Source organism: Rana temporaria, chromosome 5 (assembly GCF_905171775.1).
Source record: "Rana temporaria chromosome 5, aRanTem1.1, whole genome shotgun sequence".
NCBI lineage: Eukaryota > Metazoa > Chordata > Amphibia > Anura > Ranidae > Rana > Rana temporaria.
In genome coordinates, this window is record NC_053493.1 from 364,400,999 (window position 1) to 364,428,529 (window position 27,531).

The 27,531-nt window shown below is 40.9% G+C and overlaps 1 protein-coding gene across 1 annotated transcript; it reads left to right on the plus strand.

Moving 5' to 3' along the window:
* The first annotated feature begins 9,451 nt into the window (after positions 1-9,451).
* Positions 9,452-19,406, plus strand: KCNS2 (potassium voltage-gated channel modifier subfamily S member 2). The gene is made up of 2 exons (XM_040354768.1): positions 9,452-9,961; positions 17,627-19,406. Exon 2 carries the CDS (start codon positions 17,657-17,659, stop codon positions 19,085-19,087), a length of 1,431 nt encoding a protein of 476 aa, XP_040210702.1. The 5' UTR covers positions 9,452-9,961; positions 17,627-17,656; the 3' UTR covers positions 19,088-19,406.
* The last annotated feature ends 8,125 nt before the right edge of the window (positions 19,407-27,531 follow it).

Below are 27,531 nucleotides of genomic sequence, written 5' to 3' on the forward strand. Positions count from 1 at the left end.
TTTGACTAAATAATAGCAATATTAATAGTTTATTTAATGTTCTTGTTCTGTTGTAATATAGAATAATTATAGCAGCCTGCAATAAAGATCTACCGTTGCATCAATAAGAACACTGTACCAAATTACTTTCAAGTGTGTTTTTACAGCTTTTGTGACATTTCTACAAGCAAGCAACTGAATTTTAATCTTTATTTTATTACAAGGATGTAAAACATGGTTTCTCGTGTCAGAATGTCAACATTTGTACAATAAATGACTGCTTTAGATAGATCACAATTCCCTATGCTAAGAAATACTTTTAATAAGAACTCTAGTACCGTAACCCACTAATTAGAGCAGTGTCTCTCTGAGTCGGACCAGTGTGCTGATTCTCCAATACTGCCGAGTCCTGCCACAGTGGAGGCACCGACACCGAGGTCTGCTCTACATAACCAAGTTATTTTCAATAATAATGAAATGAAACTAATAAATAATAATGGGCAGAAAAGAAATGGAGACCACGAAAACTGTAGTGTTCTCCCATATTGGTGCTCAGTGGAAAAGAGACCCTAACAATAATATGGTCTGGGGTGTGTTGGTAGATCGTGGACCAAAGGATCCTGAGGAGTTGACCAGGGGTTTTGGGAAAAGCTCAGATTTTTCACCAAAAAAGAAAAGAGAGGAAGACAGGAGACCTTTATAATATTCTAGATTAATAAAAAAAAAACAAGAATGCAGTGCTTCCACTATAAAAGGAAAAAAGGTCAAAGTGGACATTTGTTGAGGCTGCGGCCACCCAACTATAGAGAAAAACGCGGCCTTCCTAGTGCATAGTTGGAGAAAATCTGTCTTAATGCAGGGTTAGTGTTGCCACTCTCTATGTCTCGGGCATTCCTGTCCTAGGTGCTCATAGGGGGTTCGCAGGTGGGTGAACGAAGTAGTAGAAAGAGTCAGAACAAAGAGGTTCCCAATGTTGTTGTTCAAAGGATAGGCATGAGTTGTCTGCTTTAGTAAAACAAGTGTTTTATTTCATCAAATAAAATGTGTTTTATGGCTTTAAATTGCCACTTGAGCTACATGTGATCCACCTAGATGACATCACTGCCACAAGCTCTTTATTCCACGTAATGGCCAAAAAAGAATATTCCCCAAGTGGATCTCACTACCAGCTGATACTAGACACCAGTTTTATCACCTTGAACTGAGGAAGTGGCAATTTAAAGCTATGAAACACAATTTATTTGGTGAAATGATTGGATGTTTTACTAAAGCAGACATCTCATGCCTATTCTTTGAACAACCACATCGGGCACCTTTGCCAATCGAACTACCTCCAAGCCCTTTTTGCGCTAACTCTTTCTACTCTTACAATAATGGTCAGTTGAAAAGCACTCCCTAACACAGGTGGTCAGTGAAATGCTCCTTTACACAAGTGGTTAGTGAAGTGGCCGGTAATGTGACCCCTTACATTGGTGGCCAGTGTAATTGCTTATATTGGTGGCCACTGCAGTGCCTGCTTACATTGATGGTCAGGGAAATTATCCCTAATATCCCTAATACTGATGGTCAGTGACATGATTCCTTATATTGATGGTCAGTGGAGTGATTGCTTATATTAGTGGTCAGTGAAGTGCATTGGTAGTGACGTTCCCCATTACATTGGTGGCAAATGAAGTAATCCCTCACATTGATGGTCAGTGGTGAAGGGCCCCCTAAGATTGGTGGTCAACAATAGATGCATCCCCTTATATTTATGATCATAGGGTGAAGGGACCCCCTACACTGATAGTCATTGATTATAATTGGTTATAATTGGTGTCAGTGATTGAATATCTAATGCCGCGTACACACGACCGTTTTTCGGGTTCTAAAAAATTATGTTTTTAAGGGTCTAGAAAAAAACAACGTTTTTGTTCAACCCGATCATTAAAACGGCCTTGCCTACACACGATCATGAAAAAAAAATGCTCTAGCAAAGCGCGGTGACGTACAACACGTACAACGGCACTATAAAGGGGAAGTTCCATTCGGATGACGCCACCCTTGGGGCTGCTTTTGCTGATTTTGTGTTAGTAAAAGACGATTGACGCTTTTCAGTCTGTTACAGCGTGATGAATGTGCTTTCTCCATTACGAACAGTAGTTTTACCAGAACGAGTGCTGCAGTCTCATAACTTGCTTCTGAGCATGCACATTTTTTTCACGTCGTTAAAGCCCACACACGACCATTTTTTACAACCTTAAAAATGACAACGTTGTGAAAAAATAGAGCATGTACGAAATTTTTAATGGCACTTTTTTAGATCGTGAAAAATGCTCTGGAGCCCACACACGATCGTTTTTAATGACATTAAAAAAAACACGTAATTTTTTAGAACACGAAAAACGATTGTGTGTACGCGGCATGAGAGTCAACAATTGCTTACTACAAAAGGAACCCATAGCAACTTCAGGAGGAACCCTATCTGAGAAAGACTGGCCCACTATCTCTCTTGCCACCTCTTCTCTATTTTTAACCCATGCCCAACTGTTTATCATATGCCTACTATCTGTCTCTCTGTCTATTTTCTCTATATAGCTATCCATTTACACCTGTCGTATTTGTCCTTCCTCTACTATCTGTCTTGTCATCTATTTTCTCTTTTGAAATATATATATCCAATGCACAAATATTTATCTATCCTATGTCTGCTATTTTTCTTACCATCTATTCTCTATTTAGCCATCCATGCACACCTGTTTATATATCTGTCTCGCTGTCTATTCTCTCTGTATCCATGCTATATAGACAGCATTTTTACTTTCACATTATTGGATGATGGAAGTCAGCAGAGCTTCACCTCATTCACTAAACTCCCATGCAAAGTGCCACTTTTCTTACAAAGTAAATGACCTATTTGCCTTTACATTGCCTTTACTAGTCTTAAAAACACTCCTTTCTCTAACTTGTGTAAGGAAGGTCTGTATACTTACCTATTTTAGGACGCTCCAGTCCGGTCACATGATCTGGCTCCCCTGTGTCTGCCGGTGGATAGGAGAGAGCGCCAGCAACAGATGGGCTTAAGGGGGCCTATGTGTGATGTCATTACTCCCTGGCATAACCAGCCAATGACGAGCGCTGTTCCTCTCCTCCTTTTCCTCTCCCCCTGGATGGCACAGGGGAGATCATGTAACTGGACCAGTGCGGGCTGAAACTAGGTAAGTATACAGATCATTTTTAAGGCTAGTTAGGTAAAGCCCAGCATTTTACTTTAATCCACCCCAATATCCAATATCATGTGTCTTTATAATCTATTATCTGTCTCTCCATCTTGTCTCTCTTTAAATCTATCCAATGTACATGTATACCTATTTTTCCATCATCTATCTTGTTCTATATGTACAGAAGAGCTGTCCAATGTTGATCCCATGCACACCTGTTTATCATTTGCCTACTCTTTTTCTCTTCAGATTTTATTTCTATATATTTATCCAATGCACACCTGGTTTTTTTTTGTGTATTATCATTCCTTCTGTCTCTAGATCTATCCAACACACACCTCTTTTGCTATCAACTATCCTTCTCTGTCTGTACAGGACAGCTGTGCCTTGTTTATTACGCTACTCCCTCAGGAGCCGCTGGTTAGATTTGGGATCTACTCTCATTAACTGTTTCACCCCCTGTAACTGGCTCGAACCCGCCCTTGGCACACCAGATAAATGCAAGAGTATTGTGGCCCCTACTTGGCTGAGGCCGCAATATCACATATAAACATGTAATGGTAATACAATAATATTCGTTACCTTTTTCCTGTTGGCGACTCCCAGAAGTAAACACACGCCACACAATTGTTATATTCAAACCAAATTAATAACTTTACATTGCGTATGGTAAAGGGGATAAAAGAGGTTTGAATAACACATTAATGAGAAAACAGATAATAACACAAAATGACTCTGCAAGGGCCCTTGCGAGAAACAGACATTAAAGAAAGACAATCTAAACTAAAGAAAAAGGTAATGTTAATAAGCTTATGTAACTATAGGCAGTCTTTGCTCGCATGCTCCCCCTAGCGGGCAGTCCTGCAGAACAGTTAATGTACAACTCTTTGCCAGGCTTGGCTCAAACAGATCCTAAATTTCTCCTGAGAACAACGTTTATGTGGCGGCCGTTGGTGCACTTTTACATTTGTAATCCAAAAGGGTAAAAGATGGAATAAACTCAGTCAAACAGGGTATTATGAACACCAATGTAGAAAGTCTGATCTCTAATCAGCGTCAGTTAACTCTGCGGGTACTCTCACCTCTCTAGGCCTCTCTGCTTCAGTCAGACATCAAACATGTGGCTCCGGTTTATGGAGCGACATTAAATTATCAGCTGAAATGGGGTTTGAAGTTTAGGCATGTGCCTTCTCCCCCGAACAGGCCGATCCGCCTGAATCCTTCACAAAAGTGCGCCGATCAGTCGCTGCTCCGCAACACACAGTCTCCGGTATCAGGCTCTCCACTGTTACGATCGTCAGCTGGCGAGTTTCTCCGGTCTCCTGGAACACGAGCTGAGCACACTTGGTCTTGCTTCCCTCCGGAGGATTGGTCTCCCGGTGGATCCAGGCCCAGGCTTCAGGCCTAGCAGTTCGGCTGTGTTGCTCCCCACAGCTCCGCAGAGGAGAAGATGCAGGTCTCGAGAGAGAGCGAAGTCAGCCCCTCCCTGTCCTTAAGTAACCTCCCCCATAAGTCAGTGCGGAGGTGTCATGTGCTCCAAGAACACTGGGGCATTGTGGGAAGTGTAGTCTGTTTCTACTTAGTGTCAATGAAGTCCATATCTCCCGGTACTTCTGATCCCACAATGCATAACTTTTAAAACATATCAACTCATATATACAGACGTGGCTGGAGCTTCGATGAGGGTTCAGGCCATCAATAGTCCCTGATAGGATGACCCCGCTACACATGCACACCTGTTTATGTATCATTTGTCTACTATTTGTCTCTCCACCTCTCTATATATCTATCCAATGCAAGCCTCTCTTTCCATTATCTGTCCTGTTCTATCTAGACAGGACAGCTTTTCCTTGTTTATCCAGTGCACATCTGTTAATCATATGTCTATGTGTCGATCTTTTCTCAATATAGATGTATCCAATTCCTGCCTCTTTTTACATCTTCTCTCTATCCAGTTCTATGATTATTGGAGCATTGTCAATTGCCTATCCCATGCACACCTGTTTATGTATCATTTGTCTACCATTTGTCTCTCCATCTAGCCAATGCATGCCTCTTTTTTCCATCATCCTTCTACCCTCTTTCTATCAGTAGAGGGGAGCTGTCCCTTTTTTTATCCCATGCACACCTGCTTATCTTTTATTCCTCTATTATTTTCAATTTCTCTATATATATTTATCCAATACATCCCTGTGTATTAATCATGTTATATGATTTATTTTCTCTTTAGATCTTTTCAATGTAAATCTTTTTTACAACAACTATCTATCCTTCTCCTTCTGTACAGGAGAGCTGCACCTAGTTTATACCATGCACACCTGTTTATATATCATCCGTCTACTATTTGTCTCTCCATCCCTTTTCTCCATACATTTAGCCAAATGTACACCTATGCATGTATCATATTATATCATTTCCTCTCTTTCTAGATCTCTGTAATGCAAGTCTCTGTTTCCATGATCCCTCTGTCTGCCTATCTATCTATCTATCTATCTATCTATCTATCTATCTATCTATCTATCTATCTATCTATCTATCTATCTATCTATCTATCTAGCTATCCTCTTTTGTACAGAAGAGTTGTCCCTTGTTTACTCAATGCAAGCCCTTTATTGTTTGTCTATTTGTCTCTCCATCTTTTCTCTCTATAACTCTATCTAATTCAAGCCTCTTTTTTACATCATCTCTCTATTCAGTTTGTCAGGAACATTGTCAATTGTTTATCTGATGCACACCTGTTTGTGTCCTCTGCCTACTATTTGTCTCTTCGTCTCTTTTCTCTATATATCTACCCAATGCACACTTGTGTATTTAATTATGTTATATAATTCCTTCACTCTCTAGATCTATGCAATGCAAGTCTTTTTTCCATCATCTTTGTATCCTTCTCTAACGGTAAAGGAAAGCTGTCCCTTGTTTATACCATGCACACCTGTTTATGTATCATCTGTCTACTATTAGTCTCTTTTCTCAATACCAAATGTACACCTATGCATTGATCATGTTATATCATTTCTTTTCTCTCTAGATCTTTGAAAAGCAAGTCTCTTTATCTATCTTTCCCAACTGTATCTATCTGTCTATCTATCTATCTATCTATCTATCTATCTATCTAGTTCTATAATTGGCAGGATGACTGCCAATATTCCATTAATTAATTCCATGTACACCTGTTTATGTATCATTTGTCCACTATCTGTCTCTCCATCGCTTCTCTTTCTGTATCTATCCAATGCAAGACTCATTTTCCATAATTCAGCTATCCTCTTCTATCAGAACAGAAGAGCCGTCCCTTGTTTATCCCATGCACACCTGTTTATCCATAATTTTTCTACTATCTATCTCTCTTCTATATATCTATCCAATGCAAGCCTCTCCCTCCATCATCCATCTATCCTTTTCTATCAGTAGAGGAAAGCTGCCCCTTGTTCATCCCATATACACCTGTTTATCCATCATTTTTATACTATCTATCTCTCTTTTATATATCTATCCAATATAAGCCTCTTTCTCCATCATCCATCTATCCTCTGCTATCAGTAGAGGAGAGCTGTTCCTTGTTTATGCCATGCAAACCTGTTTATACATATTTTTTCATCTATCTATCTCCCTTTTATATATCTAACCAATGTAAGCCTCTCCCTCCACCATCTATCTATCCTCTTCTATCAGAAGAGGACAGCTGTCCCATGTTTATCCCATGCACACCTGTTTATTATATTCTTTTTACTATATAGCTCTTCTATATATCTATCCAACGCAAGCCTCTCCCTCCATCATCCATCAATCCTCTACTATCAGTGCACCATGCACACCTGTTTTTTTTATCATTTGTCTACCATTTGTCTCTGTTTCTTCTTTCTATAAATCTAATGCAAGCCTCTATTTCCATGATCTTTCTTCTTCTATCAGTAGAGAAGATCTATCTATCTATCTATCTATCTATCTATCTATCTATCTATCTATCTATCTATCTATCTAGTTCTATAATTGGCAGGATGATTGCCTATTGTTTATTCCATGCACACCTGTTTATGCATCATTTCTCCACTATCTGTCTCTCCATCTATTCTATTTCTGGATCTATCCGATGCAAGCCTCATTTTCCGTAATCCAACTATCCTATTCTATCAGAACAGAAGAGCTGTCCCTTGTTCATCCCATGCATACCTGTTTATTCATTTGTCTACCATTTGTCTCTCCATTTCTTCTCTCTGTAAATCGAATGCAAGCCTCTATTTCCATTATCTTTCTTCTTCTACCAATAGAGGAAAGTTGTCCCTTGTTTATCCCATGCACACCTGTTTATCCATATTTTTTTCTACTATCTATCTCTCTTCTATATATCTATCCAATGCAAGCCTCTCTGTCCATCATCCATCTATCCTCTGCTATCAGTAGAGGAGAGCTGTCCCATGTTTATCCCATGAACACCTGTTTATTCATCATTTTTCTACTATCTATCTCACTTTTATATATATATATATATATATATATATATATATATATATATATATATATATATATATATATATATATATATATATATATATATATATCCAATGCAAGCCTCTCCCTCCATCATCCATCTATCCTTTTCTATCACACCTGTTTATTTTTTTTACTATATATCTCTATCCAATGCAAGTCTCTCCCTCAATCATCCATCGATCCTCTTCTAAAAGGGGAACCATGCACACCTGTTTATTTATCATTTGTCTACCATTTGTCTCTCTGTTTCTTCTTTCTATAAATCTAATGCAAGCCACTATTTCCATTATCTTTCTTCTTCTACCAGAAGACAGAAGAAAGCTGTCCCTTGTTTATCCCATGCACACCTGTTTATCCATCATTTTTCTTTTATCTATCTCTTCCATATATCTATCCAATGTAAGCCTCTATCTCTCCATCATCCATCTATCCTCTGCTATCAGTAGAGGGGAGCTATCCTTGATTTATCCTATGCACACCTGTTTATCCATCACTTTTCTAAATAAAATATATATATCTCTTCTATATATATATCCAATGCAAGCCTCTCCCTCCACCACCCATCTATCATCTGCCATCAGTTCACCATGCACACCTGTTAATTTATCATTTGTCTACCATTTGTCTCTGTTTCTTCTTTCTATAAATCTAATGCAAGCCTCTATTTCCATTATCTTTCTTCTTCTATCAGTGGAGGGGAGCTGTCCCTTGTTTATCCCATGCACACCTGTTTATCCATCATTTTTCTACTAGCTATCTCTTCTATATATCTATCTAATGTAAGCCTCTCCCTCCATCATCCATCTATCCTCTGCTATCAGTAGAGAGGAGCTGTACCTTGTTCATCCCATGCACATCTGTTTATCTATATTTTTTTATATTATTTATCCCTCTTCTATATATCTATCCAATGTAAGCCTCTCTCTCTCCATCACCCATCTATCCTATGCTATCAGTAGAGGGGAGCTGTGCCTTGTTTATCCCATGCACACCTGTTTATCCATCATTTTTCTACTATCTATCTCTCTTTTATATATTTATCCAGTGTAAGCCTCTCTCTCCATCACCCATCTATCCTCTGCTATCAGTAGAGGGGAGCTGTCCCTTGTTTCTCCCATGCACACCTGTTTATACATAATTTTTCTTTTATCTATCTCTTCTATATATTTATCCAGTGTAAGCCTCTATCTCTCCATCACCCATCTATCCTATGCTATCAATAGAGGGGAGCTGTGCCTTGTTCATCCCATGCACACCTGTTTATTCATATTTTTTCTTTTATCTATCTCTCTTCTATATATCTATCCAATGTAAGCCTCTCTCTCCATCACCCACCTATCCTCTGGTATCAGTAGAGGGGAGCTGTCCCTTGTTTATCCCATGCACACCTGTTTATCCATCATTTTTCTACTATCTATCTCTCTTCTATATATCTATCTAATGTAAGCCTCTCTCTCCATCACCCATCTATCCTCTGCTATCAATAGAGGGGATCTGTACCTTGTTGATCCCATGCACACCTGTTTATCCATTATTTTTCTACTATATATCTATCTAATGTAAGCCTCTCTCTCCATCATCCATCTATCCTCTGCTATCAGTAGAGAGGAGCTGTCCCTTGTTCATCCCATGCACACCTGTTTATCCATCATCTGCCCATGGTGTTCTATGGCAGTCCACAGATCTGCCCCCATCGTCTGTATATTGTGTATGTGAGATGAGCACAGTACTGCGCTACTCTCCCTGTCAGCACCCCCCCCCCCCCCCCCCCCTGTGTCTGCCACCCATCTCATGGCTGCTCCCAGCTCTGTGTGTAGGGTGAACTTTGCTTTGCAGACAGGCAGCCTGTTCTCCCCTCCCTGATGTGATGATGATGATGAGGATGATGCAGAGGAGGGAATCCAGCCTGCATCACTCCCTGGGAGCACCTGGGCAACCAGGCGGAGTTTGATTGTGTGCAGGAAAAACATCGCTCCTTGTCTGGGGAATAGCGAACGATATGTGCAGGAGAGGAGACAATGACAGAGGAAGCAGAGCTGCCTGCCAGCATGTGAACTGCCGGGGATCGCAGCCGGGAGCTGTCCATTCAGCACCATCATCCAGCGCTGCTTACAGATCATCATCTACTGAACTTCAGGAGGACCTCATTACAGCCCAGGAATCTGCAACCTCCCCCTCTCCCCCCCACATCCATTCATTCAACAAGCTGTGATGGGGATCCCCAAAGCCTGCCATGGAAGGAGCAGAGGATGCCCCTGGAAGTTGGATCATTGCACTTCCCTCTATAAAAGGTAGGATTATATTCACCTAAAGCCTAGGAGATACAATATATCAATCATCCAGGAGCAAGGCAACATAACTTGGCACCGCTTGGCACCGCTTGGCATTGGATTACATAAAATGGCATCACACTACTTGGTTGTAGTAAACAATCATGGAGCTTTCAGAGAGGATTTCCATACTCTGATCAGTTTATCCTTTCTGATCATGAATATATCTTATGATTCTTTATTGATTTCATCTCATATTAGTACATGACATCACCAAGCAGTGACAAATACATGTAATAACATCTATATAGTATGGCATTCTGACATACTATGATAAAAACTTATAGTAAACAGTCATTGAGCTTTTATTTAGAATTTCCATCTTCTGAACAGTTTAGATTTACTGATCATAAATATGTCTTAGGATTCTTTATTGATTTCATCTCATATTATTACATGACATGACCAAGCAATGACAGGCATGCAGGTACATGTGATCACATCTATACAGTATGGCATGCTAGTAACAACAATCCCTGAGTTTTCATTTAGAATTCCCATATTCTGAGCAGTTTAGATGCACTTATCATAAATATGTCTTATTCTGAGTCTTTATTGATTTCATCTTAGATTTTTACTAAGCAATGACAGGCATGCAGGTAACATGTGATAACATCTACACAGCATTGCATGCTGGCATACTTATAGTAAACTTAGTTATTGTAAACTATCATTAAGCTTTCATAGAGGATTTCCAAGATATGTCTTATTTTTTATTGATTGTATCTCCTATTATTACATGACATCACTATGTAATCACAGATATGTAGATGCGTGTGTTCACATCTAGACTGTATGGCATGCTGACCTACTTATAGTAAAGAGTCATGGATCACCAAGCAATGACAATTACTTATAATAAAACTTACAGTAAACAACAATCCTTCAGCTTTCATTTAGAATTTCCAGATTGTGAGAAGTTTAGATGCACTTATCATAAATATGTCTTATACAGATTTTTTATTCATTTCACCTTATTGATTCCTACATGACATCACTAAGCAATGACAGACATGCAGGTACATGTGATAACATCTAGACCAGTGATGGCAAACCTTGGCACCCCAGATGTTTTGGAACTACATTTCCCATGATGCTCATGCACTCTGCAGTGTCTTTGAGCATCATGGGAAATGTAGTTCCAAAACATCTGGGGCGCCAAGGTTCGCCATCACTGATCTAGACTGTTTGGCATGCTGGCATACTTATAGTAAACTTATAGTAAACTTAGTTATAGTAAACAATCATTGAGCTTTTATAAAGGATTTTCAAGATATGTCTTATGCCGCGTACAGACGATCATTTTTCGGCATGAAAAAAAACAACGTTTTTCCAACTTCATCATTAAAACGACGTTGCCCACACACCATCGTTTTAAAAAAATGCTCTAGCAAAGCGCGGTGACGTACAACAGGTACGACGGCACTATAAAGGGGAAGTTCCATGCGGATGACGCCACCCTTGGGGCTGCTTTAGTTGATTTCCTGTTAGTAAAAGACGATTTGCGCTTTTCTGTCTGTTACAGCGTGATGAATGTGCTTACTCCATTACGATTGGTAGATTTACCAGAACGAGCGCTCCCGTCTCATAACTTGCTTCTGAGCATGCACAGGTTTTTAATGTCGTTTTAGCCCACACACGATCATTTTTTACAACCCAAAAAACTACATAATTTAAAACGTTGTTAAAAAATGCAGCATGTTCGATTTTTTTTTTGTCGTTTTTCAGAACCCTAAAAATTATGTGAAGCCCACACACGATCATTTTAAATGACATTTTTAAAAAAAGGATGTTTTTTTATGCCGAAAAATGATTGTGTGTATTGTTTATTGATTTTATCTCCTATTATTACATGACATCACTATGTAATGACACATATGTTGATGCATGTGTTAACATCTATACAGTATGGCATGCTGACATACTTATAGTAAAACGAATGCCGCGTACACGCGGTCGGAATTTACGAAAAGAAAGTTCAATGGGAGCTTTTGGTCAGAAATTCCGTGTGTAAGCTGCATCTGACTTTTTCTGTCAGAATTTCCGACAGTAAAAATTTGAGAGCTGGTTCTCATTTTGTCCGATGGGAAATTTCGATCGTCTGTATGCAATTACGACGCGCAAAAAAAACATGCATGCTTGGAATCAATTTGACGCATGCTCGGAATCACTGAACTTAATTTTTCTCGGCTCATTGTAGTGTTGTACGTCACCACGTTCTTGACGGTCGTAATTTTGTGTGACCGTGTGTATGCAACACAAGTTTGAGCCAAAATTCAGTCGAAAAAAAACCCACGATTTTCTTGTCGGAATTTCCGATCGTGTGTACGCGGCATTAGTTATAGTAAACAATCATTGAGCTTTGATTTTGAATTCCCATATCCTGAATAGTTTAAATTCACTGATTGAAAATATTTCTTATGATTCTTTATTGATTTCAGCTTAGATTTCTACATGACATCACTAAGCAATGCCAGACAGGCAGATACACTTGTTAACATCTATACTGTATTGCAGGCTGATATACTAAGTCATAGTAAACAGTCATTGAGTTTTATATAGAATTTCACTATTTTAAACAGTTTAAGCTTACATAGATTGCCTGATCATAAATATATCTCATGATTCTTTATTGATTTCATCTTATCTCACTACATGACATCACCAAGCAATGGCAGACATGCAGGTACATGTGATAACATCTACAGTATACTGTATTGAAGGCTGACATACTAAGATGTAGTAAACAATCATGAAGCTTTCATATAAAATTCCTATATTTTGAAGAGTTTAGACATATATGGGTCACCTAATCATAAATATATCTCATGCTTCTTTACTGATTTCATCTTATCTGACTACATGACATCTCTTAGCAATGACAGACATGAAAGTGCATGTGTTAACAGCTATACAGTGATGCACACTGACATACATATAGTAAGATTAGTAATAGTAAACAATCATGGAGCTTTCATATAGAATTTCCATATTCTGAACAGTTTACACGTACATGGGTTTCCTGATCATATCATATGATTCTTTATTGATTTATTCTCATATTATTACATGACATCACTATGTAATGACAGATATGTGTTAACATCTAGACTGTATTCCATGCCGACATACTTATAGTAAAGTGTCATGGATCTTTGCTATGGCATTTCTATATTCTGGAATGCTGACATGGTAAACTAAGTTATAGTAAACAATCATGGAGCTTGTTACACTTACATAAGTGGTCTGATCATAAACATACCATGTGATTTTTTAATGATTGCATCTTATATCACTACACGACATCACTATGTTATGACATACATGTGTTACCATCTCTACAGTATTGCATGCTGACATACTTATAGTAAATTAAACTGTAGTAAACAATCATGGAGCTTTCAAATAGAATTTCTGTATTCTGAACAGATTACACGTATGTGGGTCACCTGATCATAAACATATTTCATTATTCTTTATTGATTTCATCACATATTACTGTATGACATCACCAAGCAATGACAGACATGCAGATACATGATACATGTGTTAATATCTGTTAATATCTATACTGACATTTTTATAGTAAAGAGTCATGGATCTTTGTTATGGTATTTCCATATTCTGAACAGTTTACTCCTTATCTTTTCACACACGCTAAGATCTGATTGTACAATCTATGTTAGATCTACCAATATCTATGTAGTGCAAGGGCTTGCCTGAAGATCTTCCAACAACTACGTAGTGCAAAGGCTTGCCTGAAGATCTACCAACAACTACGTAATCAAAGGCTTGCCTGAAGATCTACCAACAACTACGTAATCAAAGGCTTGCCTGAAGATCTACCAACAACTACGTAGTGCAAGGGCTTGCCTGAAGATCTACAAACAACTGCTTAATGCAAGGGCTTGCCTGAAGATCTACAAACAACTGCTTAATGCAAGGGCTTGCCTGAAGATCTACAAACAACTACGTAGTGCAAGGGCTTGCCTGAAGATCCACCAACAACGTAATCAAAGGCTTGCCTGAAGATCTACCAACAACTACGTAGTGCAAGGGCTTGCCTGAAGGTCTACCAACAACTACGTAATCAAAGGCTTGCCTGAAGATCTACCAACAACTATGTAGTACAAGGGCTTGCCTGAAGATCTACCAAAAACTATGTAGTACAAGGGCTTGCCCGAAGATCTACCAACAACTATGTAGTACAAGGGCTTGCCTGAAGATCTACCAACAACTACGTAGTGTAAGGGCTTGCCTGAAGATCTACCAAATCAATGTAGTGCAACTGATTGCCTTGAAGATCTACAAAATCTATGTAGTGCAAGGGATTGCCTGAAGATCTACCAAATCAATGTAGTGCAAGGGATTGCCTGAAGATCTACCAAATCTATGTAGTGCAAGGGCTTGCCTGAAGATCTACCAAATCTATGTAGAGCAAGGGCTTGCCTGAAGATCTACCAAATCTATGTAGTGCAAGGGATTGCCTGAAGATCTACCAAATCTATGTAGGGCAAGGGATTGCCTGAAGATCTACCAAATCTATGTAGTGCAAGGGCTTGCTGAATATCTACCAACACCTACATAGTGCAAGGGCTTGTCTGAAGATCTACCAAATCTATGTAGTGCAAGGGCTTGCTGAATATCTACCAACACCTACATAGTGCAAGGGCTTGTCTGAAGATCCACCAAATCTATGTAGGGCAAGGGCTTGCCTGAAGATCTACCAACAATTGTGCAGTACAAGGGCTTGCCTGGTTGTGTACAGGTTGGTTGGATAGTTTCAGTAGGTCTTCATATAACATAGTTTTGGTAGATCTAATTGTGGCCATACACATTTTGATTGATGATAGATTCATTTTCTGATCAATCTCTTCTGATGGAAATTATATTGACCTATTCGATCAATATGCCACAGATGTAAACTCTTAATCTGATTAATCGTACTACAATCACATTCATAAACAAAGCATCTTAGTGCTGCTGATTCATGAAAAAGGATAAATACATTTCCACCCTGGACAATTGACTCATTTTGATTGAATCTGATCAAAATCAAGTCAAAAGTGATCAGGATGGAAGTTAATGATATCCATTTGTTTGTGAATTTGGTCACTTTGATCAGATTGCACATACATTGGATAATGTGTGGCCACCATAAAGTTGATTGTACAGAGATTGTAAGGGTTACCATACACGTTACACTCTGACCATACAATCTTTGTACAATCAATATTAGATTTACCAAAATGATGTAATATGAGCACCTACCATGTCTAACCAATCAATCTGTATCTAATCAAAGTCCTTGCACTACATAGTTTTTGGTAGATATAAAGGAGATTGTACAGTCAGATTTTGATATGTGCGATGAGCTTAATGTGTATGGTGAGCCTTACATGGTTCACCTGATCATAAACATATTTTATGATTCTTTATTGATTTTTATATTATGAACCACATGAAATAGAATTGATATACCCAAGTGATATCAATTATTTTCTTTTTGTCATTGCTTAAAGCGGTACTAAGCAAAAACATTTTTTTTTAATTTAACGTATTGCAGTTTACCAATACCTAGATGTGGTGACTGCATTTGTATTTGTTTTCTTTTATTTTCACCCAGTGATCTGGCCAGTAACACACTTAGGCCCCGTACACACGGCCGAGAAACTCGACGAGCAAAACACATTGTTTTGCTTGTCGAGTTCCTTGTGAAGCCGCCAAGGATCTCGGCAAGCCAAGTTTCCCCGTTGACTAACGAGGAAATAGAGAACATGTTCTCTATTTGGCCCGACGAGATCCTCGCCGGTTTCCTCGGCCGAAAGTGTACACACGGCCGGGTTTTTCGGCAGAATACAGCTCCGATCTAGTTTCTGGCTGAATTCTGCCGAGAAACTCGGTCGTGTGTACGGGGCCTTAGGGTTTCTCCACTCTGGATGGAGGAGAAATGGAGGCACCCTTGGACAGCAGCACTGTCTGGGAAGTTGATAGTGTTAGATGTTAGATCTAGACTTGACTAGAAAATAAAGCCAAATTCCAAGTAACACTTTATAAACAGTTAGAGCAAACTTGTTTTCCCTTTGGGATAAAGATTTTACATAAAATAATAAAAGCTGACCATTGTAAGCACCCTTATCAGTGCTAAATGGTTTGTCTTAACCCACTAACTAACATGTTTGCTTGACAGTTTGGTCTGCTAACGGAAGTTGAAAAACAACATGGCAGGATCACAGGTAAAAATAAAGGAAAAAAGCCTATAAAACAAGAAAACGAATGCAGCCACCACGTCTAAGAATTGGTAAGCTGCAATATGATACATTTTGGGGTTTAATACCCCTTTAAAGCTCAACTCCAAACAAATAAATACATAAGTGTGTGCAGTCTATTGCATTAGGGTGTGCACCCCAAAGCTCAAACACACACTACTGATCACTCATAATGTTCATTCAGAAAGGGAAGGGGATGGTCAATTACATATTTACCGGCCCCTTCCTCCACTCATCCTAAAACATCCTTTCAGCAACAGCTGGTGGCAGTGGAGGAAAGCTGTTAGCACTGTAAGGGGAGGGGGAGCCAGGGAAGTAGGGGGAATCTGTGCTGTAAAGGCTGATTAGGGTGTGCTTGGGCACACCTGGCATACCCTGTGCGCATGCCTATGTATACAGGAGAGCTTTGCCTTACAAAGGCCATCCAGTCCTTAGATTTACACAGCTCTTCTACACCAAATAGCTCAGCCTAGCTTGGGGAAGGGGTCTATCTCTGCTGTAGATTTAGTTTCAGTTACATGTCCCCTTCCCACCCCTATCCTGTGACTAGACAGTGAAAGGAAAAGCAACACACTAATGCTATCTTTCCCTCTCAGCATGTTTCTTTCATTGCATCACAATTGATTGGCTTCTTGTGCAGCTTTTCTCTCTCCCTCTATGAGCTCTGCTTATGCCAAGTTAAAATTCGACACTGCTTGCTTTAAAAATACATTTAATGATGTGCTAAAGAATGTAGATCTGCATTAATTTGTGACTTTTACAGTATAACTGCATGGAGATCACCATTAACACTAATGTAACATGGTGGAGTAATATTTAAAGTGGTTGTAAACCCAATATAAAAAAAAAAACCCTGCAAGGCAAAGGCATAATAAGCTAGTGTGTACTGTATAGCTTACTATCTCATTATGAATTACTACTTACCTGAGTATGAAGCCCCCGCCGCGGTCCTCGTCCCCCCCTCCGGCAGCGACATCTCTCCCGGGGGTTACTTCCGGGTATCGTGGTTCTGACACTGTGATTGGCCGGAGCTGCGATGACATCACGGACACGCACACGGACTGAAGCAATGGCACATAGGTGCCATTGCTTCAGTTTTCTTTAGTGCGCAAACATGCAGGGGGGTGACATTTGCACATGCAGGGGACAGGGGGTAGCTCCTAAACCGTGCAGGTTTAGGAGATATCCTGGGTAGCTACAGGTAAGCCTTATTATAGGCTTACCGGTAGCAAAACGTTTTTTACACAGATGTTGATATTCTGATTGCACTGTAAACGGTTGTCTTGGATTTATAACACAAGCCTGCAATGGAAATTATTATTGATGTCATGTTCTCTCTTTCCTTTGTTTTGTGTAGGTCTGCCTTGTAGAGGCTTCTAAGCTCAATATGACAGGCACAATATTGAGGGATTTGTCTGAAACCGATTTTGAAGATACAGAGATTAGTATAAATGTCGGAGGGTTCAAGAAAAGGTTAAGATACGACACGCTGCTGAAATTCCCAGAGACTAGACTGTGCAGGTTGCTGGCCTGTCAGTCGAAGGAATCCATCCTGGAACTGTGTGACGATTATGATGACACCAAGAATGAGTTCTACTTCGACAGGAACCCAGAGCTGTTTCCTTATGTGCTGCATTTCTACGACACCGGTAAACTCCACGTCATGGGGGAGCTGTGTGTTTTCTCCTTTTGCCAAGAGATTGAATACTGGGGCATCAATGAATTTTTTATAGACTCTTGTTGTAGTTACAGCTACCATGGGAGGAAAGTGGAACCGGATCAGGATCAGTGGGAGGAGAAAAGTGAACAGGAAAGCACCACTTCTTCCTTTGATGAGATCCTGGCCTTTTATCACGATGCTTCCAAGTTTGATAAACAGCTGCTTGGCAACCTCAGAAGAAGACTTTGGCTAGCCCTTGATAACCCAGGCTATTCCATCCTGAGCAGGATCTTCAGCATCCTCTCCATCATAATAGTGCTTGGATCTATTGTAACAATGTGCCTAAATAGCTTGCCGGACTTCCAGATAGTAAATGCGAATGGAATCGCAGACGAGGACCCTCGCTTTGAGATAGTGGAACATTTTGGAATAGCTTGGTTCACCTTAGAGTTGGTGGTCCGTTTTGCTGTATCTCCAGATGCAATGGTGTTCTTCAAGCACCCCCTGAACATCATAGACCTGATCTCCATAGCTCCTTTTTACATTACATTGGTTGTCAACTTGGTGGTGGAGAGCAGCCCAGCTCTGGCTAACTTGGGGAGGGTGGCTCAGGTGCTCAGACTTATGAGGATTTTCCGGATTCTGAAACTTGCCAGACATTCCACGGGTTTAAGGTCTTTGGGGGCAACGTTAAAATACAGCTATAAAGAAGTGGGGTTGCTGCTTCTTTATCTTTCTGTAGGAATTTCTATATTCTCTGTTGTTGCTTATACCATCGAAAAGGAGGAAAACGATGGATTGGCCACAATCCCGGCTTGCTGGTGGTGGGCCACTGTTAGCATGACGACGGTAGGATATGGGGATGTGGTCCCAGGTACCATAGCTGGCAAACTGACTGCTTCTGCTTGTATTCTGGCTGGCATATTGGTGGTTGTGCTTCCCATCACTCTGATATTCAATAAGTTCTCTCATTTCTACCGGCGACAGAAACAATTAGAAAATGCCATGAGAAGCTGTGATTTTGGGGATGGGATGAAGGACGTGGCTTCTGTCAATCTGAGGGACTACTACGCCCAGAAGGTCAAATCTCTAATGGTTAGCATGACAAACATCAGTAAGAGCACGCCAAGTGAGCAGAGTCTCGATTCAATTAATTAGATTGCAGTAAAGGACCACTAAACACACACTAAAACTTGTTTTATGTAAATCATTTTTAATGATATTCCTGAAAAATTTCAAAATGTTATAAGAGCATCAATTTTCAAAGCTAAACCCCCAGCACTTTCATAAAATTATCAAAATGCCAGCCCCCAGCTGAGATAATAGTTAATAAATTTCTTACCTTAAAGCAGTATTAAACCCAAAACCAGAAATATAATACAAGTATATTCCAGCTTATTAAAGGTGTTCTAAGCTTTTTTATTTTTAAAACAAACATGTTATACTTACCTCCACTGTGCAGTTAGTTTTGCACTGAGTGGCCCGATCCTCGTCTTCTGGGGTCCCTCGGCGACTGTCTCGGCTCCTCCCTGCAAGAGCTAACCCCCTTCTGGGAAGCGCTCTCCCAAAGGGGGTTAGCTTGCGGGCGCGCTCCCATGATACAGCCGGCGGCTATAGCCGCTGACGGTATCACTCGCCCCCGCCCCTCCTCGGCACGCTGCGTCATTGAATGTGATTGACAGCAGCGCGAGCCATGGCTGCGCTTCTATCAATCTAGCCAATCAATGGCCAGACTCCGTGGAGAAGAGGACGGCAGACACGCGCACAGCAGGTGAACGGGCTCAGGTAAGTAAAACTGGGGGGCTGGGGGGGGCGTCATTGCCAGGTGTTTTTTCATCTTAATGCATAGGATGCATTAAGGTGAAAAAACATAAACCTTTACATCCCCTTTAATTATTAGATGTGGTGGCTAAATTCGTTTTCTTTTTTTAGGCTTTTCCACCCTGTTTTCATTGGTTGATCTGCCCAGTAACACACCTCTTGTATTAGAGTGCCCCCAAATGAAGGAGCACAGGGGCACCTTTGAACAGCAGCATTGTCAGTCTGGGGGAGGGGGGAGGGGCGTGTTAAGCTGGCCATAGATAGGTAGAATTGCAAATGAAAGAATGTTCTAAGAAAGTTTGTTTGTCTTTTTAAATATTAGTGGGTAAAATCAACATTTGTTTTATACTGCAGTGATGAGAAAATTAGAAGGAGCAGGATGGAAAATGTTTCTCATACAAACACATTTCTAAAGCCTGGTACACACGATCGGATTTTCCACGGACAAAGTGTAGGACTTTTGTACAAAGGGCGTTGGCCATGAACTTGTATTGCATACAAACGACTAAGGCCGAATATTCGCTGACATGCTAAACAAATCCATCTGCTGGAATCCATCCCAACGGATGGATCCGCTGGTCTGTATAGACTCACCGGATCCATCCGTCCGAAGGGATCCCCCGCATGCGTCGTAATGATTCGACGCATGCGTGGAATTCCTTATATGACAGTGTCGCGCACGTCGCCGCGTCATAATCGCGGCGACGGCGCGACACGTCACCGCCAGAGGATTTCGGCGCGGATTTCAATGCGATGGTGAGTACACTCCATCGCATAGAAATCCGCTGAAATCCGCTGGACCGTATTCGCGGATAAATCCTCTCGTGTGTATGGGGCCTTAGAATTGTAAGCCAACAAGCTACGTGTTTTTTAGCTCTTTTGCGCCACCCTTTGTGCAACTTCTGCTAATGTTGTCTTATGGTGAGCATTGCTTCTGAGCATGCGTGTTTGTACTTTGGAGTTTTCGCCAAAGGACTTCTGTACACACGATTGGATAATCCGACAACACACATTTGTTGTCGGAAAATTTTAAAGCATGCTATCCAATATTTGTTGGCGGAAAATCCGACAACAATTGTCCGATGGAGCATTCAAATGGTCGGGTTTTCCGACAACAGCCTGCCATCACACAATTCCCGTCGGAAAATACAATCGTGTGTATGTGTATGTGGTTTTCGTTGGGTAAAGTCCATTCATTCCAAAACCAAATGTTAAAAGCAAATGAAATCTTTCAAACAGCATTTGAATGTTTTGAGAATGTTTGAATGTTATGAATCTTCCTAAGAATTTTCGTTTAAATTCCCACCAATCTATGCCCAGCTTTAGATGTGCTAGCAGATTTTAATACACTAAGAAATTAAAGCTGAACTCCAGTTAACACTTTATAAGCAGTTACAGCAGTTTGTCTTTTGGAATAAAGGGTTTAAATAAATAAATAAAATTGTAAGCACCTCTGTCAGTAGTAAATGGTTTGTCTCAACCCTGTAACTGTGACATCCACAGACCAGCTTGTTCTGTTGAAAAATAACAGAAATACTGGCAGATTAACCAGATGAAAACAAAGAAAGGAAAGTCTAAGAAAATAAAATAATGCAACCATCACATCTAAGAATTGGTAAACTGCAACATTATGGTACAGGATGATATTGGCAGGAGGAGTGGCAACAAGACTGGTTGAAGATTGGCAAAAATAGTGATGCTGCGTACACACCACCGTTTTTCGGGTTGTAAAAAATGACGTTTTTTTTTATGTCATTAAAAACGATTGTGTGTGGGCTCCAGAGCATTTTTCACTATGTAAAAAATGGCCATTAAAAATTTCGAACATGCTCTTATTTTTCACGACGTTTTTAACGTTGTCGTTTTTAACGTTGTAAAAAATGGTCGTGTGTGGGCTTTAACGATGTAAAAAAAAGCGCATGCTCAGAAGCAAGTTATGAGACGGGAGCGCTCATTATGGTAAAACTACCGTTCGTAATGGAGTAAGCACATTCATCACGCTGTAACAGACTGAAAAGCGTGAATCGTCTTTTACTAACACAAAATCAGTAAAAGCAGCCCCAAGGGTGGCGCCATCCGCATGGAACTTCCCCTTTATAGTGCCGTTGTACGTGTTGTACGTCACCGCGCTTTGCTAGAGCATTTTTCTTTCACGACCGTGTGTAGGCAAGGCCGTTTTAATGATCGGGTTGAAAAAACGTTGTTTTTTCTAGACCATTAAAAATGTCATTTTTTACAACCCGAAAAACGGTCGTGTGTACGCGGCATGACTCCCAGGCACCGATCATCACTACTGGAATCAGAGGAAAGGTAGACTGCAGTACCCTGGGTTGAAGTAAGTACTTATCTGCTTAATCTTACCCTTGAAGAAATAAGAATCTATTCCTTTAACAACTGGGGAGGGGGGCATAGTAACAATATGTAAATGCTCTGAGTTAGGCTTTGATATTACTTAGGCCTCGTACACACGATAGGTTAACCAGAGGACAACGGTCTGATGGACCGTTTTCATCGGTCAAAACCGATCGTGTGTGGGCCCCATAGATTGTTTAACCATAGGTTAAAAAAAAGCCAACTTGCTTTAAATTTAACCGATGGATTCCTAACCGATAGGTCAAAACCGATCGTTAGTAGGCACGACCATTGGTTAAAAATCCAGGCATGCTCAGAATCGAGTCGACGCATGTTTGGAAGCATTGTGTTGTCATTGTGTTTTACGTCACCGCGTTCTGACACGATCGTTTATTTAACCGATGGTGTGTGGGCGCAACAGACCATCAGTCAGCTTCATCGGTTAACCGATGACAACGGTCCTTCAGACCGTTCTTATCGGATGGACTGATCGTGTGTGAGGCTTTAAAGTGTTACTAAACCCACAACAGTAAAATCTGTCTGTATATGCAGTAAAGCATGCTTTTTATACTCACTGTGGAACCCAAGTGGTTAATCCTACAAATTGTGTAAAAAGGCTGTTTGATCCTGTCTTCTCTGATCTTCCCCTTCTTCCACTGCCCCCAATCCATCTCCTGATAAGACAGAGCCTTTGGAGTCACTCTGCACATTCTCAGTTTGGTGTGTATTGCTAGAGAGATTTTTCTTTTTTTTTTCTTGGGAGGGTGCATGTGATCAGCACAGGACCAATCAGCACTGTCCAGACAGAGGGTCAGGGGTCCTGCAGGCTAATAGAAAATGCCTCTTACAAGCTTTAACCAGACACCGATAGAAGTCACGTGATTGCTATTTGCTGCTGATGAGAAAAATAATTTAGCAGTTAATATTTACTAAAATAATTGCATTTCCATGTTCTGTGTACTGTGGGAGACCAGCTATAGTAATGCATGGTCTTGGGTTTAGAATCACTTTAACATATTAAGTATCAGAGTCGGTAGCAATATTTTCCAACATAGAATAAAACCAATTATTTCCTCTTCAGGTTAAAAAAGTTAGCTGACCGATAAACAGGTTGCCTGGAAAAAAGATATAAAGTTTGTGATTTTCCCTGTGTGTATGCACTTTTTCATACATATTTGATCATTTTATTACTACTCCTTTCACATAAAGTAATTTTTTTGTTTTAGCTTTAGTGGTCCTTTAAAGACAGTCAGTCAGATTGGTAACTTCACATCTCTCTAAAGTAATGCAAAACAAAAAGATTTTCTAGGACCCCCTCCATTAGGCTAATTTAAAATCTGCCAAACCCTCACTACAAAGTACCAGTCTGTGCAACATAATACTGTATATGTTGCTCCCACGCTGACATGACAGCTGAAGAATCTTGATCACTAGCAAGACTAATATCATCTGTTTCAGCGGGAGAAACTTGAGTAAGTCTGAAAGAGCGCCCAGTAACAGATGATCCTCTCTCTTGATGGTTTCATTTAGAACTTTATTGAGGATGACAAAGGTTTCAGATGAAGCCAACGGGTTTTAGGGGAACAACCTCCCCTTTCTTCAGGACTGTTGATGACACTTTGTGGAGCAATCAGGCTTCAATAGGAGGTGATTGAATGCTGATTGGCAGTACTTGCATAATGCTGGTATGCTATAGATGCGAGGCATGATCTCTCCACAAAGTGTCATATCAACAGCCCTAAAGAAGGGGGAGGTGGTTCCCCTGAAATGCGTATTTATCTGTAACCTTTGTCATCTTCAAAAAGGTTCTAGTTTAAACTATCAGGAGAGAGGATCAATTGTTACCGGGCACTCTTTCAGACTCACTCAAGTGATCACCAGTAAGGAAGCAGTGAAGGAATGACATGTGGCTGGGCAGCAAGAAACACTGTAGGAGAAAATTTGTGTACTCTTAGGCCTCGTGCAGACGACCGAACATGTCTGCTGAAACTGGTCCGCGGACCAGTTTCAGCAGACATGTTCGGTCGTCTGTACGTCTGAGCGGACAGGTTTCCAGCGGACATTTGTCCGCCCGACCGTTTTCGAGGGGACAAATGTTTCTTAGCATGCTAAGAAACATGTCCCCTGGGATCCTGTCCGTCGGACATGTTCGGTCGTCTGTACAGACTCACCGTACATGTCCGACCGGCCGCCATCCCTCGCATGCGGCGAATGACTTTGACGCATGCGTGGAAGCATTGACCTTTCAGCATCGCGCACGTCGCCGCGTCATCGTCGCGGCGACAGCGCAGACACGTCACCGCGCTGTCTGTTCGCGCGGATTTCTGTCTGATGGTGTGTACAACCATCAGACAGAAATCTCCGACCGAACATGTCCGCTGAAAACGGTCCGGCGGACCATTTTCAGCGGACTGTCCGGTTGTCTGTACGAGGCCTTAGTGATTCTGATGCCGCGTACACACGATCTGGCTTTTGCCGGACCAAAAGCTCATCGGAATTTCCGACGAATTCCATCGGAGTAAAATAAAACATGTTCTATAATTAAACTCCGAAGGAATTAATCTAAATTTCTGATAGAATTTCTCCGATGGGGCATACACACGGTCGGAATTTCCCATGGAAAAAGTCAGACACTAACAACCAAAATTGCCAGTGTAACATGACCTTATGGAGCTTAGAAAACTCAACCTCAGCACTAGTCGAAAACTTACTTTGGGAAGAAATCCATTCTAAGAAATGGTGTAACATTTAGAAACGGCAAGTGCTCTTGGCTTTATTGCATCTAACAAACAGGTTCATCACCAACATTGTAGAGAAAGTCTTTTTTGTAAGACTTTCTATGGCAAATACAAAATTGCCTTAGAATGTCAGCTCATCCAGAACCTATATTTCTTGTTTAATAGTTTTAATTAAGGTTTCAACAGGAACAAAGCGAGTAATGCAGGCAAGTGCATGCGTATCATTCAGCAGGACAATATAGTTTTGAGTCATGGTCTACAAAACAATTATAATAAGGCACAGATAGCCAGTGGCTGGGGACCATTTGCTATATAATTGAATCGGACATGGCAGGCCCAATTTACCAGAACTGTCCCAACCATGGGAGATTTGGCATAGGCTAGCCCACAATGGAAGATATTCACTGTAGCTATTAGCAAAACTCCAGAATAGGTTAATGACTATAGACTATCCATGGGGACCAGATCTTAAGAAACGTAACAAGATTAAGTTGACATTAATCATTCATTGGACCATATTTCATATTGTTTTAGTCTACACTCACAAGCTAAATTACAAACTGACTTGTTATGTATCATGACTCCGCAGAGATGTCTACCTACTGCAGTTCTTGTCCTGTTCTTTCTTTTCCTAGAATCCTATGTCTGCAGGGACATCAAGCCCAGAGTTGGTTTGACTGATAACATTTTTGATCTGACTAAATCAAATCTGACACAATAAGTCTTTAGCCACGTGACAGCTTTAGAGGGTCTTGAGGTTTCACATTTAAAGGAGAAATCTTAAATCTTTTTAATTATAGTGTTCTGTGGAAGGCTAGCTACATGGCCAGATAGGACAACGCCCCCTCCCCACGGCTGTCCGACAATGCACCTACCTAGAAGATGCCTTCATTGATAGCCAACACTTATCTTCGGCCCCAATCACTTGCTCTAGGTCAGGGATATGCAATTAGCGGACCTCCAGCTGTTGCACAACTACAAGTCCCATGAGGCATAGCAAGACTCTGACAGCTACAAGCATGACACCCAGAGGCAGAGGCATGATGGGATTTGTAGTTTTGTAACACCTGGAGGTCCGCTAATTGCATATCCCTGCTCTAGGTCAATGGTTCTCAACCTCAGTTCTCAAGTACCCCCAACAGGTCATGTTTTGGAAACTTCCCTGAGATAAAATTGCTCTTATCAATACCATGTCATTGCTGTTGATTTAAGTAGCTCTGTAAAGTAAAGGAAAACCTGAAAACATGGCCCATTGGGGGTACTTAAGGACTGAGGATGAGAACCACTGCTCTAGACAAATGCCAGCAAGAGCAATGCAGAGGCGGGGGGTGTCATCCTCCCATCACTCTGTATTCCTCTTGCCGATGCTTGTCTAAGGATAGTGCTTGGAGCTGGAGATAAGTGCCAGCTATCAATATAGCGGTCTCCTTTTTAGCTGACTTCCATGGAGGGAGGGGGCGTCCTGTCTTTGCTCAAAGTTAGCCTTCCACAGCACACAGGAAGATGGGATGAAATACCACATGTACTTTAGCCCTTCGGAGACAGAACATTGTAATAAAGAGCTAAGTGCCCGTGGGTGTAGTGGTTAGCACTTTCACCTAGCAGCAAAAAGGGATGACTGGTTCAAATCCCAAAAACGACACAATCTGCCTGGAGTTTGCCTGTTCTCCCTGTGCCTACGTGGATTTCCTCTGGGTGCTCCGGTTTCCTCCCACACGCCAAAGAAATGCTGTTAGGTTAATTGGATCCTGTCTAAATTGGCCCATGTATGTATTAATTAGGGACCTTAGATAGTAAGCTCCTTGAGGGTAGGGACTGGTGTGAATGTACAATGTGTATGTAAAGCGATGCATAAATTGACGGCGCTACATAAGAACCTGAAATAATTAAATACTATCATGCTGGAGATAAGTGTCAATTATTAATGTAGCGGTCTCCTTGGTAGCTGAGTTGTCAAATGGCCATTGGGGGGGAAGGCAGGGCGTTCTGTCCTTACATGTAGCTAACCTTCCACACCACATAGGAGGATGGGACAGAACACTAAGACCCTGTACACACGGTCGGACAAAACCGATGAGAATGGTCCGACGGACCGGTTTCATCGGTTCACCGCTGAAGTGGCCTGATGGTCTGATGATGCGTACACACCATCGTTCCAAAAACCGATCGGGTCAGAACGCGGTGACGTCAAACACACGACGTGCTGAATAAAACAAAATTCAATGCTTCCAAGCATGTGTCGACTTGATTCTGAGCATGCGCGGGTTTTGAACCGATGCTTTTCTGTACTAACCATCGGTTTGGTCCGATCGGGCAGCGGTCCATCAGTTTTGAAGCATGTTTTAAAATTTAGGACCGAAGGAAAACAGACCGATGGCCTATACACACGGTCGGTTTGGTCCGATGAAACTGAACTTCGGTTCATTCTCATCGGTTCGGTCCGACCGAGGCCGCATTCCCACCTGAGCGTAGCGTTTTCTGTCGTTTTTTCCGGCGTTTTGTCGCGAGTATTAACACGTATTCGCGCGTTTGCATACAGCGTTGTCCGACGTTTTTGAACTTCGTAGTTTTTTATTTTAGCCAATAGGAAAAATGCTCATCTGTTTCATCATTTGTTGCTATGTTTGTAGAGTTTTTTTATCTTCTTCCTGGGTGAATATTCTATTTCACAGAACAGATTAAAGCGACAAA